Source organism: Trypanosoma brucei, chromosome 11, assembly GCF_000210295.1.
Source record: "Trypanosoma brucei gambiense DAL972 chromosome 11, complete sequence".
NCBI lineage: Eukaryota > Euglenozoa > Kinetoplastea > Trypanosomatida > Trypanosomatidae > Trypanosoma > Trypanosoma brucei.
The window spans coordinates 1,454,518-1,472,171 of record NC_026744.1 but is presented as its reverse complement, the minus strand read 5'-3'; the positions used below and the strand labels follow the sequence as shown (position 1 = coordinate 1,472,171).

Genomic DNA, 17,654 nt, shown 5'->3' with positions numbered 1-17,654 from the left:
TACGCCATCAGCCAAACAAACATGCATCGGCTCCGTTAGGCAATGGGAAACAGTAACAAAAATTAAAAAAGGTGGGAAGTTACGGGGCAGAAACTTCCTAAACGTTCATTTAACGAGCACCGTGTAGCCGCGGAGCAAATCCCTTCCCAACGCCCTCTCGTCCATGCTGCTCCCCACGAGGGTTTTTACATACCGGCAGTTGGAGGCGCGGGGTTGCTGGGGCAGGAAAGCGATGCGAATGTAACACAATCGAGCGAAGGGTCCCAACAGGAGCACTCGCTCGGGCACCACCCACCGCTTCAGCGGGGAAAGTTGTATCGAGTACGACATTATGCGGAGTACCGATCTCCGCGTTACGCATCAATTCAGCTCGCTCACGTTCATCATCAGTAATCTCACGATGATCCAGAGTTGTTAGCGTGGGAAGTGCCGCTATCATATGCACGCGATACGGAGGTTTACGGGCAACAGCATTCCCTATAAAGGTGGCAGCAGCGAGGCAGCCGCTGTGCCGCAGAACCTGGGCGATTGCACGGATATCGCCAAGTCGGTTGGACCCAAGTGACAAGATTGAGAGCCTCGGTAACGACTGCAGACCATCGATGGTGCGGATATAATTTTCGTCGGCTGAAACATCTGTAAGCTGGTGATTGTTCGCAAAGCAATCGGGTCCTAAGGCACGTAATTTGTTGTTGTCCAACAGTAGTTCGCGTAGTGCTGGGAGGTCTTGTAAGCCCGTTTCAATCGAAGAAATTTCGTTTCCTTTGAGATTCAGAAATTGAAGTCGTGGTAAAGCAAGGCTTAGGGCTGAAACATCGGTAATGTGATTACCCTCGAGAGAAAGTGAATGAATGTTCGGAAGATTCCGTAGCACTCGGCCAACGGCGCAATGTCCCAACCTGTTGTGGGAAAGATCAAGTGCAACAATACTGGTTAAGGATGACAGCCCATCAATCCGTTCCAAATTGTTGTGATGCAAGTGGAGCACCCTGAGGCAACTGAAGGGATCGAGTAAGGTCAACTCCCTCAAACCGCAGTGTGAAAGATCCACCTCTTGAGCCGTGCCCCACATTTCAACGGGCCCCACACGCTCAATAAGTAAGTCAGCGCTTACACGTCCCGCAAAAACATCCCGTGCACGTTGCTGGTCGGCCTCCGCAACAGGGAGACCATCAAGCACCTTCAGCTTTGGCATATTGTACAAGAGACAGTCTCGATACTCCGTGAGCTTCTCCGCGTTCTCACGCTCGGCACAAAGATTTCCCGCAGCGTCCATTGAAACTAGTTTCGGTAAGCTCTGAAGCAAGCACAATTCACGTACATCGGGGACATTATTGTCTGCAAGGTATAGTTCTTCAAGGGAAAGACAATTCTGTAGTTCCGTAACACTGGTGATGAAGTTCTGCCGGATGGAGAGAAACCGCAAATCACAAAGACTTGCTATACCGTCCACCTCATAAAGACAATTTCTAGAAAGATCGAGGGAAATTAACCTCATTCCTTCCAGTGGTTTTGTTGAGTTAACAAGATTGTCATTCAAATTCAGTGTCCTAAGATGCCGCAGCTGCGCCAGAGGACTAATATCCTCTATTAGGTGAGAAGTAAGACTAAGATGACGTAACTGCGGCAGTAGTGTGACCCACTTGATATCACTGCTAAGACTACTATGAAATGAAAAGGCGCGAACACTTCTCAGTGGTGGTCCTGACAACTCCTTCCCCGCAGTTGGCGCGAACGGGCGATCCTGGTTCACCCTATCAGCCATGTTCGCAATCACCTGCTCGAAGTAGCGTGATCTAAAGACATCGCTATTGTTATTGTTACTACTACTACTGTCATCTAACACATTCCCGCACCCACTGTTGGGAAATGCTTCGGTCGCCGACTCCGCGCGCAATTTCTGCTCTTCAGAAACTATGTACTGCAACGTAGACTGGTTCAGCATTAAAGTTCGCTTCCGTAAATAGCTGAGGCGGGCATGCCTTGAGATGGCAATACCATTGAGTTGCTGCAACTCTGGCATGATAGAAACGCAAAAGGGCTCCACAACCTTGTTCATCATCCACGGATTATGGTCTATGTGAAGGCAGCACAACTCCGGCATCTTCGTCGGCAACTGACGCAGGTCATCCATCGCACTACAGCTGTTGAAGCTCAAACACAATTTTTTCAGGCCTGGAAACGATGCAGCTCCGAGATCGATTCGCGCAATTTCATTGTTTCCAAGGTCTAACGTTTCGAGGGTCGGAGCAGCGTTTGCAATGGCCTCCCACGCGACAGTAGTTATTTTATTATGGTGTAGAAGAAGTGTTTTCAGTGCTCCCCACGCGGAAGTGGTGAGTGATTCTGGGATGCAATGAATCTGCTTTTCAGATATGTCACAAGATGTTAACATAGAGTCACTAAGAGTGCCGTAGTTGCTAATGTATGAGTCCACTAGTTCATTAGTGAGTGGCCCATTGATAAGCATCAGACCGTGTTTAGGTTGGTACAGTTCCTTGGCGCGACTAATAGCCTTCTCCGTCTCACCACTGCTATAAACATGAAAGGCGTTGCTGTCCAACCAATGCAAGAAGTGAAGCAGTGGATATCCTGCCGTCCGCGCGTCGTTGATAGCGTCTTGGGCGCCCATAGGCATTACTTTATCAAGCAGAGCTTGTAACGATTCCCTTTTATCATACATGGACAGTGGAGGACTGATGGTGAGGTGCGCTTTCGTCGTGTACGTAAAATCAATCACGTACTCGGGAAGCAAGAGACACTTATCAAAGACGTGCCACACCTTCACAGCAGGGTTGTGTTCGGATGCGCGATAAACAGAAAATACCCCGTCACCATAGTGTCGCCTCGTGACTTTGCGGCGTCCGGTCATGAAAGGCTGTTCGACAGCCTTATCACCTCCTTCTTCCAAACTGGTGTCCCGACCGCCTCCCATTTCTGCAACACATTTGCCTAGGAATAAGCGTGAGACCAAAAGCTGGGCGGAAAGTTGATCCGGTTGCGACGTCAGACCGAATATATTCCGATTCCTCTTCAATGAAAGAAGTCGTTCTTGATCCGCGTAAAACAAACTGTTCGTTAAAGGTACACCCTCATCCTCAGCATAGAGTCCAGGAAAACCATTAGTCATTACCTCATACAGGAAACTACGCTGGTCTTTAGCATGTCGAGGTATTGCACTAAAGAGACGAATTAGTGCGCGTCGGTTTCGAGTATCTGCGAGGTCAACGTCAAGTTCACGTATCCGGTTGTCAAAGCGCTCCCGCAGGCCCTGACAGGTAATGCGAAACACGCGATTCACCTTTACGCCCGTCACGCCCATACCTTCGTACAAATCGGCGTCAAAGCGCGAAGTAAGCAATTCCCCGGCATTGACATACCAACTATCGGTTTCAGAGCCTTCTTCTAGTCGAATGCTTCCACACGAATTAAGTTCTAGAAGCAGTCTCTCGTGTAAACTTTCCGTTTCGAACGTGGTCCGGCTCCATGCCTCTAATAACTGTCTTTCAATCCCCTCTAATTCCACCTCCCGGGTTTCTCGCGCACGCTTCAGCGTTTGACGGTGCGCTTCCTCTTCGGCGGTTACAACTCGACTCACATATTGGCCGTCACGGCCATACTCGCCTAACTTCATCAGTTGTATATCCAAACGACGTATCGCATCGCGCGCGAAGTTGCGTTTCTTCTCCGCCTCCTGTTGCGCAAATTTATACATGAGAGCTACATTACCGTTGAGTATAGCCCCTCTCATGCTGTAATATATGCTCTTTTTTGCGTACACAGACACGGTCAATGAACGTTGCTCCATCGTAATTGAAACACCATCGAGTTGCTCCAAGTGTGGTAAATGTTGCAATGAAAAGGTAGTGTAATTACTCAAGTGATAAATGGGGGCGTCACCGTACATAGGGTCACTCAGCCACAGAACGCGAAGAGATTTGAGAACACTCAAATTCTTGATTTGTCCGAAGAAATATATTTGATTGTTGGACAAGTTAAGTTCCTCCAATGCAGTCATACTGGAATCAAAAGCGCCCTCCAGTGACGTGATACGGTTCGATGCGACCCACAGCGACCGTAACTGCGGCAGTAAATCAAGCTTCCGTATATTCTGGAGCCGATTCCTACAGAGCCACAGTCTTTCCAGATTGGGAAGAGACGGAATACCATCCATTGACTCGATAAGATTGCCTTGCAAATAAAGATATTTGAGGCTCCGCATTTGCCGCACGCCCTCAATCACAGTGATGTTGTTATCGCACAACCACAACTCCTCTATGTGGTGCAGAGGTGAAAAAGGCTCCATACTTTCCAGTCCAACGTGCATGACCTTAACAACGGTAAGGTACGGAAATAAGCGTAGTTGAGGAAGCTGTGGTGTCGCCAGCAGAAAAAGTTCCATTTCCGTAAATTCATGCGGCGCCTGAAGAAATTCCTCCACCGTTAGTCCGTTGTTGTCACATATTAATGCGACGAGCTCCGCCGTCTCAGAGCTCTTCATTGCCTGAACGATTGCAGCGCGCAGGTGCTCCACGACGACTGACGATGCCCTACCACGATCTTCAGCAGAAGTAATATTTCTGCAAGATTCACTCTCATACACCATTTTCTCGTCACACCCTCTAGTAAAATGTAGGACACGGTGAAACTAAGCAAACACAGTCACTTTCTCGGTGGTAAACTCAACCCTCACACTAATGAAGGAAGAAGAACACGAAGAAGAGAGGCCTCTTTGGCCTTTTCCACAAGTGCCACTTTTTTTCTTTTTTTTTTTTGCGACTCCTCTCCCTCGCTACGAATAACGAACCTACGTGATCTTTCTCTCTTGAACCCAAAACGAAAGCTGTGTTAGCAACAGCAATAACAGCAGAAAACAAATTTAAAAACAAAGAGTTCGTGGGAAGGCTTCCGCGGCCAACCCTAGGAATTAATGGTACTGAAAATGCCCTCAAGGATTACCGTATATGATTATTACTTTTTTTTGGATCCCTTGTGTGCGTTACTGTTCCACTGTAACCATAAAAAAATTAAAAAAGAGAAAAAGGAAGATTTAAAAGCAACAAAATAAATAGAGAAGACATCGACCTTGCAGTCGACCCACTGAGATAGGCAAAAACACACAACAAAACAAACGGAAAGAGGGGGTAGCAGTGGAGGATTATGGCGAAATGCTTTCATCATACCAGGAGACCGGCAAAAAAAAAATCATGTAGTAGCGTAACGAACATCACACAATATAAACTGACGACCAAAACATAATAACAGTGTTAATAATGATAACAACAAATAGTAACTAACAAAACGTTGAACGACATCCCGCCGCATCTCTACAGATCCCACACGACTCACATTAATTCAGCAAGTGATCATACGTCCCTGCAGGCCCTATAGATCACTAGCAGCTTCTTCAGCACCATCATCGTTGTCAGTCTCCCTCGGATCGATTGCCACACCATATACGTCACATCCCTTCGCAGACTCTTCCCATTTTGTGCAGACCATCTCGCGTACCTTGTCTACGATCCCTTGATCTGGATTCATTGATATTACTTTTCCCCTCCCTGCCTCAGCCTCAGACCTCGCAACCCCAAGGATCATGGCGGCAAGTTTCTCTTCCCCCTCCACATCAAGTACACCCTCACATGTAGAGGTAAGAAAAGATGGCATCCATGAGCCCTGCAGGCGGCTCACACCAAATGATTTGGAAAAGCGCAACGTGGGCCTCTTCTTGTCTTTCTCAACCTCCAGTCCGTACAGGCGCCCCACCTCACCGCACAAATTCTCAAAAATGTCAACCATTTCGTACTCTTTTGGCAGTGCGTCAGCCGGCAAAACACCGCCGCTGCGAGCTGCTCGCTCTGACTGTCGTTCAATGATGGGCCTTAGAAGTCGGACAGCGTGCTCAATAACGGCTCCACATGCGGAGCACCGGAGGGGTGCGCGAAACTTTGGATCCATTGGATCTGGCATCGCCTTCTGGACCGGATCATCGTCGGCAACCTTTTCCTGAAGCTTCCTGTTTATTTCATCCATGTCAAACGGGTCACGCAACTTAGTAAAGTCCAGTTTATCCTCGGAACAAACGGGGATGACAACTGCAACTAGGAGCAAAAGCAGGTGCGAACTGTGCCTTTGCATCCCTAAAACCAAACTTCCCTAAGTAATAAATTAGAAGAGGAGCGTAAGGCCGCAGCAAAAGGCCAACCGCGCTGTTCCGCTGCACTTCACCTAACAACTAACTAAGCTAGTGGAACAAATGTAAATGTGTATGTGATGTTGACCTCGCTGGTGTTATTAGATCCTGTATGTATGTGTCAGGAACGGAGTATTGCGTAATGGGTGGTTTAAACTTTTTTCCTTTCTTTATAAGGAGAATAAAAGGGAGACATCAATGATCCGCCGGTAAGAAGGGGGAAACTACGGGAAAGGGGACCTCCGCTTCATTACCTTCAGACACTAGCTATGCCTCATGTGCGTGTCACACACAGCTTCCAAGTACCAACGAACTTGAGGGCATGGAGATGTTATGCGAAGCGACAGCGCAGGTGATGTGCATGCTTTAATCCAATGCCCATTAAACGTGTGGACAAGCAATGCGCAACACAATTTAAACCAAAGATGCAAAAGTCCGATGCTTCATCGCAATTATTACAATATAACACACGCACGCACACGCTCCTTCAGCATCGTTTCACGCCTACCAACCGGGAAGCCTTCTTGTGAGCCCGAGCCTCCTCTTTCTTTGCCTTCTTCAATCTCCGCTCTGCTTCTTTTTCTGCTTTTACAGGGTCCACCGCGTGCCTCAGTACAGAAGATGCAAGCAACAGCCCGAACAAAGGTGGCATGTAACTTACCGTACCGTTGATGGCTCGGTCCCGTCCACCCGCCTCTTGCCGTTGGGGTTCCAAGGGAGGACAACCCAACTCACTACTGTGCACAGCTGTAATGGCACCAGGTCCAACACCGCGCTTACGTAGCTCACTTCGACAACAGCGAGCTAAGGCGTCGTTCACGGTGTCAAAAATGTCACTAACCCTAACGAGTGAAGGGTCCACTCGGCCGCCAGCACCACATGAGGCATACGTGCGCAGCCCGAGTCGCACCGCTGTGCTCAGCAGCGCAACCTTACACTCGACGCTGTCAATGCAATCCACCACATAATCGTAGCGCTGACGTGTCAAAAAATCCTCCATATCCTCTGGAAGCAACAACGCCTCCAATGCTGTCACGCGACAGTGGGCATTGATGTCCTGCAACCGACGAGCAAGGACGTCTACCTTGCTTTTTCCTACAGTGCTATCCATTGCCACGAGTTGTCGATTTTTATTGGTCGCGGACACAACATCGTAGTCGCATATGGTAATCTTACCGACGCCACCTCGCACGAGAGCCTCAGCACAGTGACCTCCCACACCCCCAACTCCAGCAAGAAATATATTAACCTGATGGAGCCTTTTCACGCCCTCATCTCCAATTATGATTTGCGTCCGCTCGTAAAGCGCCGCATTCAACATGCCCCACCACCGTCTGGACCGCAATATTGGCCCTCGCCTAATAATTGATGATGTGTCTCGTGCGTATGCGCGAGCTGCAGTTTGGGTTGGTTGATGAACTGCTTGGAAATTCGAACCACAACCACCCAAAACTTACCTCAGCGTATATGACAAACTTAGCCTTGGGTTAGAAACAAAAACAGAAGGATGCAACTCCAAACAATATATTATGCCGGTACAACTCACCCTTTTCCACAACATGCTAGAGGCTAAACACCGAAACGTTCAGCATGAAGTGCGGGACGGCGATTAAGGAGGGGGATGGAACAAGAGCAGCAATCCTCCATCCAACTACACTACAAAACAAGAGCCACTCAAAGGGCGCTGCAAACACTCGCTCAAACCAAAGCGTGCTGGAAGAACGATGGTCGGTGCTCATTGGCATGGTTTGATGAACAGCAGTCGTCGTCTTGGAAATGAAAAATGAAACCACGGTAGTTGAATCAGCTTGGACCTAGGCCCATTGCCTTCTGACGGATGAAGGTAGGGATCGGTACACGGTTCATCAGGCATGCCCGCATGCTTGTACGATACACCTCGGCTGGAAGGGAGAAACTCTGAGGAAGTTGCTCTGCAAGTCCAAGCAACGCCAACCCTCGTTGCCACATTCCCAGAGTGAGACCAAATATATCGGAGTGAGTACCTTCAGGCAAGTGCTGCAGGAACTTTACGTACCTTTCGCCCTTACACAGCCGTAGAAGAGCTTCGTAATGTTCTAACTTTCGAACGCAATCTTCCTCCAGAAAAAGCAAGTCGGTGTGAGCCCAAATACACGCCAGCTGTGCCGTTGCAGGCATCTCACTGTTTTCATAATAAGGGTTGTCCCACCACCCCTCAGCAAACTTTATAGCACACTTCGCAACCACAAGAACTTCACCCACAAGTGCAACCTGTTCCCTAACAACACCTCCACCACATGTGCCGCCGGAAGTATTATCAATATTGAAGTTGGCACAAAATGTCACGCCGCCTTCACTCCCTGAAAATGGAGCTCGGTACTTTTCGCTGTTCAGTTCGGTGTCTGTGCGGAGGAGAACAGCAGCACAAGACGTCCACGATGTACGTTGCTTGATTTGGTGTATAACTGCAGTATCGTTCTGGGACAGTGCAACATAGCTGATGAATGCGGCCGCTGACTCGTCAAAATCAGCCCCTGCGAGCACATGCTGAAGCTCTGCTTGGCTTTGCTGCCGACGAAGCAACCAACTCTTGAAACAGATATTCCACCCTGGGTTCTCCGCAACACTTTCCTGTCGCAACACTTGGCTGCTAAACGCAGTCATGACAACATTATCCGTTAGAGACTCCGATAACTCCACCAGCACCCTGCACCTCTCGCTAATGCGCAGCTTCATCCCCTGCGTCGTGGCCAATTTTGTAAGAACTTCCACATCGCAACCAACAGATATCGACATGTGATAAACAACATACAACCACGCCAGCACTTCCCGGTACCGCAGCACGGCAGTTGGTCCAACGTAACTTGCAGCCTTCAAACCGAACATGTCCATCAGGGCCACCGAAAACGCGTGTTGCGCAGACGTTGAATCCCCTTCCACAGCATCGTTAGGGCTTCCTAGCAAGTAGGGGGACAACGATTTAAAGTTACCAACACATTGTAATCTCATCCTTGTATATTCATCAATAGCATCTAGAAGAGCGCCGCTCGACTCCGCGGTACTATTGTCACTGTTCTTCAACTCTTTCCCTTCTTGTTGATGTTCAATTACAACACATGGATCTACTTTCGTACGTTCCTGCTGCACAAAACTGTGTACAATTCCCACCTCTTCAGCAGTGAACGAGCCAAGGGCACTGTACTCCACTGATTGCAGTAAAATACGCAGCATTATTGAAGAAACCCGAAATGCCGCAAGCTCTCGCTTACGGTGCAGCCGCCAAAAGAGTTTAGGAAGAGTATCAGGCGGAATGTGTAACGCGACACATTTGATTAGCGAATAATACAGTGTCAGCGAGGTGCTACTACGTGCACATGCCTCCTCACACCGCACACAGGCCGGTCCACAGTACATAATGACTTCTTCCAGGGTATCCGCCACGTCTACGTGTGGTAATAAACGATACAAAGCAGTGAGCACTTCCACTGTCAGTTCCTCCGCCGCGGAAAGTTCAGCCGGACTCACATCCCAATGCTCCTCCGCGAGGCAAAGCTGAAAAATGCGGTGAACCAGCAATTGGCTTAGGGCCGGGCAGTTCTGCAGAACGGCGTCGACCAAGCTGACCGCCGAGTGTAATTGTGTCACATCCAACAAGCGCCGTGTCAGTGCCTCCAACCCTAAAAGTCTGGCCTCACCCTTAAGCTGTTTCGCCGCTGGTATCTCTTGGTGGAGTGCGGGAGGTACTTTACACGAGATGGTATTAGTCGAAGCAACCGAGGGTCCCAGCTTCACTGATATCGGTCCAACGCTTCCGGTACACGATGGCGACCTAGAGGAAACAAGAACTCGACGCCTCGCAAGCAACAACAAGTATTCTTTGTTGACGTCAGGCAAATTGAGCAGCCGACTAGCCGCCTCCATTGCGGCGAAAGCGGCTGCAGGTGACGAAGCATCACTTAGCTCTATCTCTAATGGAAGTGAAAGTAAGGATGCATTCCCTTTTTTGATATAGCTATCGTTGCGGACCTCGGCACGACGGCGAGAGGTGGTTCCCTTTCGACACCACCAACCGCACGCAGCTCTAATTTCCTTCTGCATATCGCTTCCGTGAAGAAGTAAGGCGCGGCAAAGCAACAGTCGCATATCATGTCCCTCATGCACTGCCTCCAACTCCATGCAGCGCACCAGCAGCAAACTTAGTACGGTGGACTGCACAGAAATATGGGAGGCTGTGGCTTCTCCCGCCACTATGGGTTTGCGGTGCAGGGCGAGGGAACACAGCGCCTGCAGAACCTGTGTTGCCTGGGTCCGTCGCAATGATTGCCGCGTATGGTACAAAATTAAAAGCAACGAATAAGAGCTTATGCCATTGGAACCGCAGAGCCCGGCCAGGAAAGCGACGTGTTTGGAGGAAAGCTCAACACATCGGCAGAGAATTGCCGACAGAATGGCGTTGCAAAAGGGCGATTCATTGCCGCTAGTCCCTCCCACACCACCAACAGCGGGATGGAATAGAACGCGGGGATGGCATACCAAAATATATTCCATGAGTGCCAACAATGCGTCAGTGTGCAATACATGAAGAATGGCGTTTAACTCCTTCATACAAGCTGTATCGTCGGCACAATAAACCGAGCAAACTATGAATGCACCCAACTCACGCACTGAGTCAACGTAACCCTCGCGTTCCAGTACGTGACGGTTACAAACAACGCTAAGCCACCGCCTTGTTCGAAGTATGGAATCATGTGGAAGAGCGAAAGTTAGTCGATCATTACGTTTATAATTTCCAGGTTTGTCGGGTGCTCCACATCCGGTCCCCAAAGCGCAACCACCAAATCGTTTTGTCACTTCCAAGGGCGGAAAGCCCTGCAACAGCACTAGTCGCCGCCGCAAAAGAGGTTGCGTCTTGTCTTCCTCTTGCGCAACAACCAAGTAATGTGTGGCTAATGGTGGCTTCTATACACCTGTATACAGGTCCATCTATTAAACAAGACACACAAACAAACACATTGTTGAAGAAAATAATAAAGACACAAGAAAAGAAAAAGGTCGTGGGAAAACGTTAAAAAGAAACATGAAGCAATATGCGGAACATTTTCTAGCAAAGTAAGGGATACCAAAGGATGGCACGAACAAAAAGCCTCGAGCCAACCATTGGAGTTGCTAGTTTCAAAAAAAAAAAAATGATTACGCACAAGCACAACACAATGCAGAAAGATGTGAATAAACCGATCATTCCTGTTCCGATACCCCTTTCTTTTTCACCTATATATATATATATATATATATATATATCATATACAACTTTTGCTTTCTTCAAGTACCATCTCACCCCAGAAAACCTATTTGTCACATCGCCGCCTCCGACATTTGGCCCTGTGGGTAAGTAAGACGTGAGAAATAACGTAGTCCACCAACACCAAGGGTAATACCAACAGACGCAACAGCATCTTAACTTTCGTTCCACCTCGCATGCACCTCTCTGCAACCTTCTACACCAGCACTGCTTCTGCCGCGTTAGGAGAGGAAAAGAAAGCAGGTAGTCAAGAGATTACGGCAGTAGCAACCTCTTAAACGAGATGAGTAACAGCAGAACTTTTGTGCTTGGACAAAAAGGCGACAGTTATGGATCGGGTAGTTATGTCACTGTTTATGGACAGGAAGACGCGTTTTGAGGGGTGGAGGCGTATTCACGGGAGAAGGTTGCGCCTGCGAATTTCATGTTAGTGCCATCCAGTTGCCGAAGGACTGTGAATACCCGACCGATGGACGGTAGTTCGACACAAACTGTTGTTGGTACTGCCGAATTTCGCCAAATGTGGACAGGTTCTACGCCAACATATTGAAGAAATCGCACCAACTCAACGTCATCGAAGGGTCGCGGCAGGCCATAGATGAAGAGAGCCTTACGTGGATTTGATAGTGTTGCACTACTAGTGGAGTGCGTGGGCCCAGAACAAGCGCGTTCAAGGCTTCCACTAAATGTGTCCCCAAGTAACTCCCTCATGCATTCTTCAGTCCGCTCGATAATTTTTTTACACTCCAGCCGACCCTGAAGAAGCACCAACTTCTTCTGCAAACCTTCTTGTGTTAAACCCACGGTAGCGGTGCCGCTCTCAACTACTCCGTAACTAGCAGTGTCTGCCACCTGTCCCTCACTAACTTTATTGGTAGCGGTAAGCTGCTGCAGGGCCTCGTCCAGGCCAACACCTCTGTTTTTCGCTTCCACCCACTCCTGATAAAGTTTATATGGCGGGTTTGCCCGAAACTTTTCGTCCCAAGAGGACCAACTCTCCTCCAATGCCTTCACTTGCTCGACAAGTGGGGCCCACACCGCCTCCTGCTCTTCTTCAGTCGCCGGTTGTGCAGAAACAGTCGGTGCGCCCGCATCCTTGCCGTCCGTCTGTGGGGCATGTATGCCTGATGTGTTGACTATAAATGCCACCGCAGCAGCCGCCTCTTTCGTACCAAATGAGGCAATAGCTTTGTGTTCAGATTGGACGCAGTGGACGTTCAGATAGTATGAATGGGGTATTCGAGCGCATATCTCGGCGAGCTGTTCCTTTAGTGCCTCCTTTTCGCAGTACTTCGAGGGCAAATTGTGGAACGCGACAACGCGAACAGGATAAACAGCACTCCCCGAAAAAACGCTCGAAAGCGGCGCCGGTGGCGGCAACAGGGACCCTGAGGAATTCACCTTCCCCACGGGTGCCACACCTACTCTCACTGTGGACATGGAAGAGCCCGCAAACACTGAACGTACGCGTTTGACATCCGGCTGCACGTTTTCCTCCTGTGATACCCCAGTCGCAGCGATCAAAGGAGGTGGTTTGAGCAGTACCTCCGCTAACTGGTGCGTAAGTGCCTCGGAAACTAGTAACTGCCTCTCTTCATCCACCTTTCCCGCAAGGACAACCTCCAAACACGAACGAACCCTCTGCTGTAATTCCTGATCACTCAGTGGCTTCGCTCCGTCCTCTGAAGGTAATATTGCCCTACACACTGATGAAGTAAAAATTTCATCGCTCAACAATTCCGAGCCCACATCACTAGCATGTTCCGAAAACACCTTCTCAACAGCCTGCTGCACAGCGCTGGACAACAAAGACATCTCAGGGACGTTGCTTCCTGGTGAAAAGCTAGTGCCAAATTGTGGGTTGTCACTCCCACGGCATCGCTTTGGGCGCGACTGGCAACTCAGAGAGGTACACAATGCCTTATCCATTTCTTCGACACAAGATACCTCACAGACTCAGGCTGCACAACTACCTCACCAAGTAGGTTGCAAAACAAACACGATGGAGATGGAAAGCGTGACACAAAGGGACGATGGAAACAGGGAAACATCGGTAAATAAACAGTATTATACACTATTTTTAATTTATCCCTAGTGGCACAAACAATCACGCATATATATATATATATATATATATATATATATGCAAAGATAGCACCGATTTGCCCTTACCGGCTGCTTGTCGTCCTCCAATACAACTTATCCTCCCTCCTCAGTCTTCTTTCTTTTTTCTCTCTAAGGGCTAAGAAGTTATGCCAATGACATCCGGGCACATAAATTCGTGTTATGTTGAATGTATTTGGAATCTCCACATGTCGCTCTACTGCTTAGCCCCTTGACCACTTTTTTTTGCGAGCGCATCGTCCAAGATCCCCTTCAACTGCCCCTTCTCAGCGAGTGCCTTCAACAACTCCACGATCATAGGAACGTAATTATGACGCCTGCGCTGGTTTTCGAGTTTTTCACGCGCGCGCTGTTTCGTCAGTTGATTCAACTGCTCCTCCAAATAATGCGTGGGGGCCTCCTGTAGTGTCGCTTCGTATATTCTCCTTTCCAACAATACAAGGGGATCATCAACCACAGCCATGAGAGAGAAGGAAATCCCCTGCCCAGCTCCTGTCGTGTCCTCAGCGCTGTGATCCCTGATGCGTTTCCGCACAACTTCCATCAGTTTGTCCCTGTAGTTCTCATCACTAGCATCGGAGGCGAGAATAGGTCCCTCCTGAAGCCCATCTAGTTCCCATATGGCACTGTTCTTGTACACAAACGAAACAAAGTGGTATGCATCGCCTGCATCAGGCACACTATGGTCTAAAGAGAAGAGTTCCACCGGCGCAAAAGAGTTGTGAGCCTCACGAAGGGCATCACACTCGCCCACTTGCGTGCCTCGAAGATACGGATTCATGTCCTGGGTGAAGGAGAGAAAATTGCCTAACACCTCCCCAAGTTCAATACTCTCCTTGTGGTTCAGGAGAATATTCACGATGGAAAGCGTGGCGCAGGCGTTGTTAACAGTCTGCTGGGCGAAAAATACAGGGGCATCTGGAACGACTACACCATCAGTCGCAGCACCTTCCTTCCTTGCTTTCCATTTGAAAAGAAGAATCAGACCGTAGACATTAGTGTGGACGCGTAGATACTCCTGCTCAAGCTGTACGATTTCCTCAACGGCCACGCCTTGGGCGCCGAACCGTTGGATAAGCTCCGTGAAAACCGCTGGATCGCTTTCAATAAGACACCAACTGGGCATATGGAACAAACAGCAGCGAGGAGATTATTCCCGCACGATGCAAAGCTCACACCGATAGCTAAAGCTAGTATACAGGTAGGTTTATCTGCACCCTGGTGTATATTGTCCTTCACTTCGCGGCGAAACGATACGCTTATAGCCTGCCGGTGCTTTCTTGTTGACCTCTTTGAAACTCTTTTGATACAAACGCTCGGGGAGAAAAGAAGCAAATTAATGATGGATATAACAAGTAATCTTAGTGGCGCTTCGAGACAATCCCGGTAGCACAGAAAACACACGAGTCCATCATCAACATCGTGACCATGCACGTCCAATGCGAAAGTGATGGTAAGAACAGTTGAAGCAGAAAGGAGGTAAAGAAAGCAAAGGAAAATGTCTTTTTTTTAAAAAAACAACTAAGAAGGCGATATATGAGCCCAAAAGGAAGGGAATATATATTTTAAAAATCTTCATCAACAACATCTATGGCAACGTATCATACGTAGGTATTGTAGCAACGGCTCGTACGCAAGGTGTGGTGGAAAGTAACGCAGATATTGGATACTCAAATGAGTTAACCGAACATGGATAAAAGAAGAGAATGTCACACATCACGACAATGACCACATTTCTTTTTGCGTATCCTGTCCCAACTTCCGCACCGCTTCAAATTCCAGCAGGGCGTTAGAGACATCCAAATCTTCAATCCGAACAGCGTAACCGTCCGAATCTCCCTTGTGAGCCTTACGACCTTCACACGAGCGCAGAAGGTCGTGCACCATTCGCAGGTAACCAGGTGTTCCAAGAAACATCTCAAGTGGATACTTATTGCTGCCACAGTGTATAGCCTTGGGGAACCCGTACATCTTCGTTACATATTCCACGGAAAGCATACGGAGAAGTTTGACGCGGCGCACCCGAGTAAGCAGAGCGGATTCTAACACCTGGGTCGAAAGGGAATCAACACCAACGGCAAGATGAACCCATGACCGTTGTGCAACTCGGTCCAGGAAAACAGCCGCATCTCCACCCGGTCGCCTCAATCGGTCGCACAACGAACGTGCAAGCGGCCGCAGTCCGTCAACCACATACACAACACCGGAAAAGTGAAGTGCTGAAGCGACCTGCGCTACGAGCTCCACTAGCACTAATTCCAACACGGCGTCACGTAGTTTCATGTCGCGTGGGTTCAATTTGGCAGCCCTCAGTATCTGGGAAGCAGGGGCGGCAAATGTCTCCCATCTATAAAGCGCAGAGTGCCCAACGGCGTGCGCGACCTCGCATGTGTTCAAACGAACCCCGCTGCCTGCGGTTGTTTTGACAAGTTGTTCCCACATTTCCACAAGCGCCGTGGAACAGTTACGCACACTAGGGCGTTGAGCAACAACAGAGTCTATGAGAGCACGAACTACTGTCATATAGAAGAACGGAACGTCCAAAAGTAGTGACTGAGTTCTTGCATCATTGTAATTTGCACTTTTACTCCCCCTCAAATGACGATTCGCACTGTAAGATGAAATGCCCAACGATCCGTCAAATAGAAGCTCAAAGTTCAGCGGCAATATCAGAAATGTGGCATACCGACTCGCCGCCGACGAGACCAGCATGGAACTGTAATACGCCAGGGAAGTCGAAACACCACTTTTGGGGGGGCCATCCACCACTACATGAGGGGGAGGTCGATCTAAAGTATGATCCCTCCACGATGGACACGAGGCCTGTTCTGCAATAATAGGTCGAAATACCTCCTCAAGCTCTTTTTCGAAAAGAAGTTCGTCATTCAAGAAGGAACGCCCGCACAGTTTCAGTGTTATCAGCGTTTTCACAGCAGCGACGCGTTCAGCGTGCAATATGTCTAAATTCATGTCGGGAAACGGTACGTCAAAACTGGGTGTTGGTGGAAGAACAATCCTTTCATCCCCAATACGGCAGGACACTCCACCCCATTCCACGGAAGCTCCCCCAATTGACGAAAAATTGGGAATAGGCCCAGGATTACTATCGCAGAAAACATATTTTGGGGATGCGCGAGGAACTGAATGTTGTTGGAAAGAAATGGGCACGAAACCGTCGTGGGATGGAGGAGTGGCGGACAAGCCTCGGCTCTCCGCAGCACTATATGTTTCATACCCTTTCCTGTTGAGCAAGTCAAGTACCGGGTTGGACGGTGACTCGACATGATGTTTGCGTTTTTGAAACCCAGGCGTGCAGCTTACGATCACCGTTCCCACCTCAAGGCATTCATCGACGCTCCTCAAAGGCGAGCCATCTAACGAGTAAACAAAACGATACCTCCTTGCCGCTGAAGGGCCCCCAGGGGAGGATGCTACTGCCCTACCAACTAGTGACAGAAGTCCTTCAATCGTATAAACCTTGCAAGGAATGTGCAACCGTACGGCGTTCTGGAGAAAAACATCATGACCTTCGTACACTGTAAGTTCCACCATCAGATTTCCCGCACCAACTTCCAGCGCCTTCAAAAAAAAATAATAAGAAGAAAAAAGAAAAAATTGGAGGGACGATGGCAGTAGGGAGCAGAGAAGAAGGTGATGATTACAAGCAAAACTTATAACCTATGCATGGGTTTCCTCTAATAACGTAACGCTGGCACATAACAATACCATGGTGACCGCATAGCTTCGCCCGGGGCGTCGAAAAAGGCGTCAGCAAATAAGAGAGAAAAGTGAAATGAATGTATCCAGTTATTGTATAAAAGGTAACCGCCATACACGGAGTATGGCTCAATGTTGAAAAGAAAAGAAAAAATGTATCAATATAAGAAACGTGATTAGTCAGAATCACTACACGAGCATATTACGACTATTACACGCAGCCACATCAGAGCACGCAGCCACAACGCGAACGAGTCCAACTGAAGAATGCCCAGGTAGCAGAGCAGGCGAAAAAGCGGGCAAACTTCATAACACACGGAAGTGATCGCAGAGTGTGACAAC

At 48.7% G+C, this 17,654-nt stretch overlaps 7 protein-coding genes across 7 annotated transcripts; all 7 read right to left on the bottom strand.

The window, feature by feature from the left end:
• Positions 1 to 109: 109 nt before the first annotated feature.
• TbgDal_XI5860 (hypothetical protein, conserved) lies at positions 110 to 4,606 on the bottom strand (the record flags this gene model as incomplete). Its single annotated transcript, XM_011781430.1, has 1 exon — positions 110 to 4,606. The coding sequence occupies one exon, from the start codon at positions 4,604 to 4,606 to the stop codon at positions 110 to 112; it is 4,497 nt and encodes a 1,498-aa protein (XP_011779732.1).
• Positions 4,607 to 5,385: 779 nt separating this feature from the next.
• TbgDal_XI5850 (hypothetical protein, conserved) lies at positions 5,386 to 6,138 on the bottom strand (the record flags this gene model as incomplete). The annotated part of the gene is made up of 1 exon (XM_011781429.1): positions 5,386 to 6,138. The coding sequence occupies one exon, from the start codon at positions 6,136 to 6,138 to the stop codon at positions 5,386 to 5,388; it is 753 nt and encodes a 250-aa protein (XP_011779731.1).
• Positions 6,139 to 6,680: 542 nt separating this feature from the next.
• TbgDal_XI5840 (ubiquitin activating enzyme, putative) lies at positions 6,681 to 7,514 on the bottom strand (the record flags this gene model as incomplete). The annotated part of the gene is made up of 1 exon (XM_011781428.1): positions 6,681 to 7,514. One exon carries the CDS (start codon positions 7,512 to 7,514, stop codon positions 6,681 to 6,683), a length of 834 nt encoding a protein of 277 aa, XP_011779730.1.
• A 482-nt stretch (positions 7,515 to 7,996) lies between these two features.
• TbgDal_XI5830 (hypothetical protein, conserved) lies at positions 7,997 to 10,777 on the bottom strand (the record flags this gene model as incomplete). The annotated part of the gene is made up of 1 exon (XM_011781427.1): positions 7,997 to 10,777. One exon carries the CDS (start codon positions 10,775 to 10,777, stop codon positions 7,997 to 7,999), a length of 2,781 nt encoding a protein of 926 aa, XP_011779729.1.
• A 1,048-nt stretch (positions 10,778 to 11,825) lies between these two features.
• On the bottom strand, positions 11,826 to 13,400 carry TbgDal_XI5820 (hypothetical protein, conserved; the record flags this gene model as incomplete). The annotated part of the gene is made up of 1 exon (XM_011781426.1): positions 11,826 to 13,400. The coding sequence occupies one exon, from the start codon at positions 13,398 to 13,400 to the stop codon at positions 11,826 to 11,828; it is 1,575 nt and encodes a 524-aa protein (XP_011779728.1).
• A 391-nt stretch (positions 13,401 to 13,791) lies between these two features.
• TbgDal_XI5810 (cysteine peptidase, Clan CA, family C12,putative) lies at positions 13,792 to 14,721 on the bottom strand (the record flags this gene model as incomplete). The annotated part of the gene is made up of 1 exon (XM_011781425.1): positions 13,792 to 14,721. One exon carries the CDS (start codon positions 14,719 to 14,721, stop codon positions 13,792 to 13,794), a length of 930 nt encoding a protein of 309 aa, XP_011779727.1.
• Positions 14,722 to 15,311: 590 nt separating this feature from the next.
• On the bottom strand, positions 15,312 to 17,147 carry TbgDal_XI5800 (hypothetical protein, conserved; the record flags this gene model as incomplete). The annotated part of the gene is made up of 1 exon (XM_011781424.1): positions 15,312 to 17,147. The coding sequence occupies one exon, from the start codon at positions 17,145 to 17,147 to the stop codon at positions 15,312 to 15,314; it is 1,836 nt and encodes a 611-aa protein (XP_011779726.1).
• Positions 17,148 to 17,654: the final 507 nt, after the last annotated feature.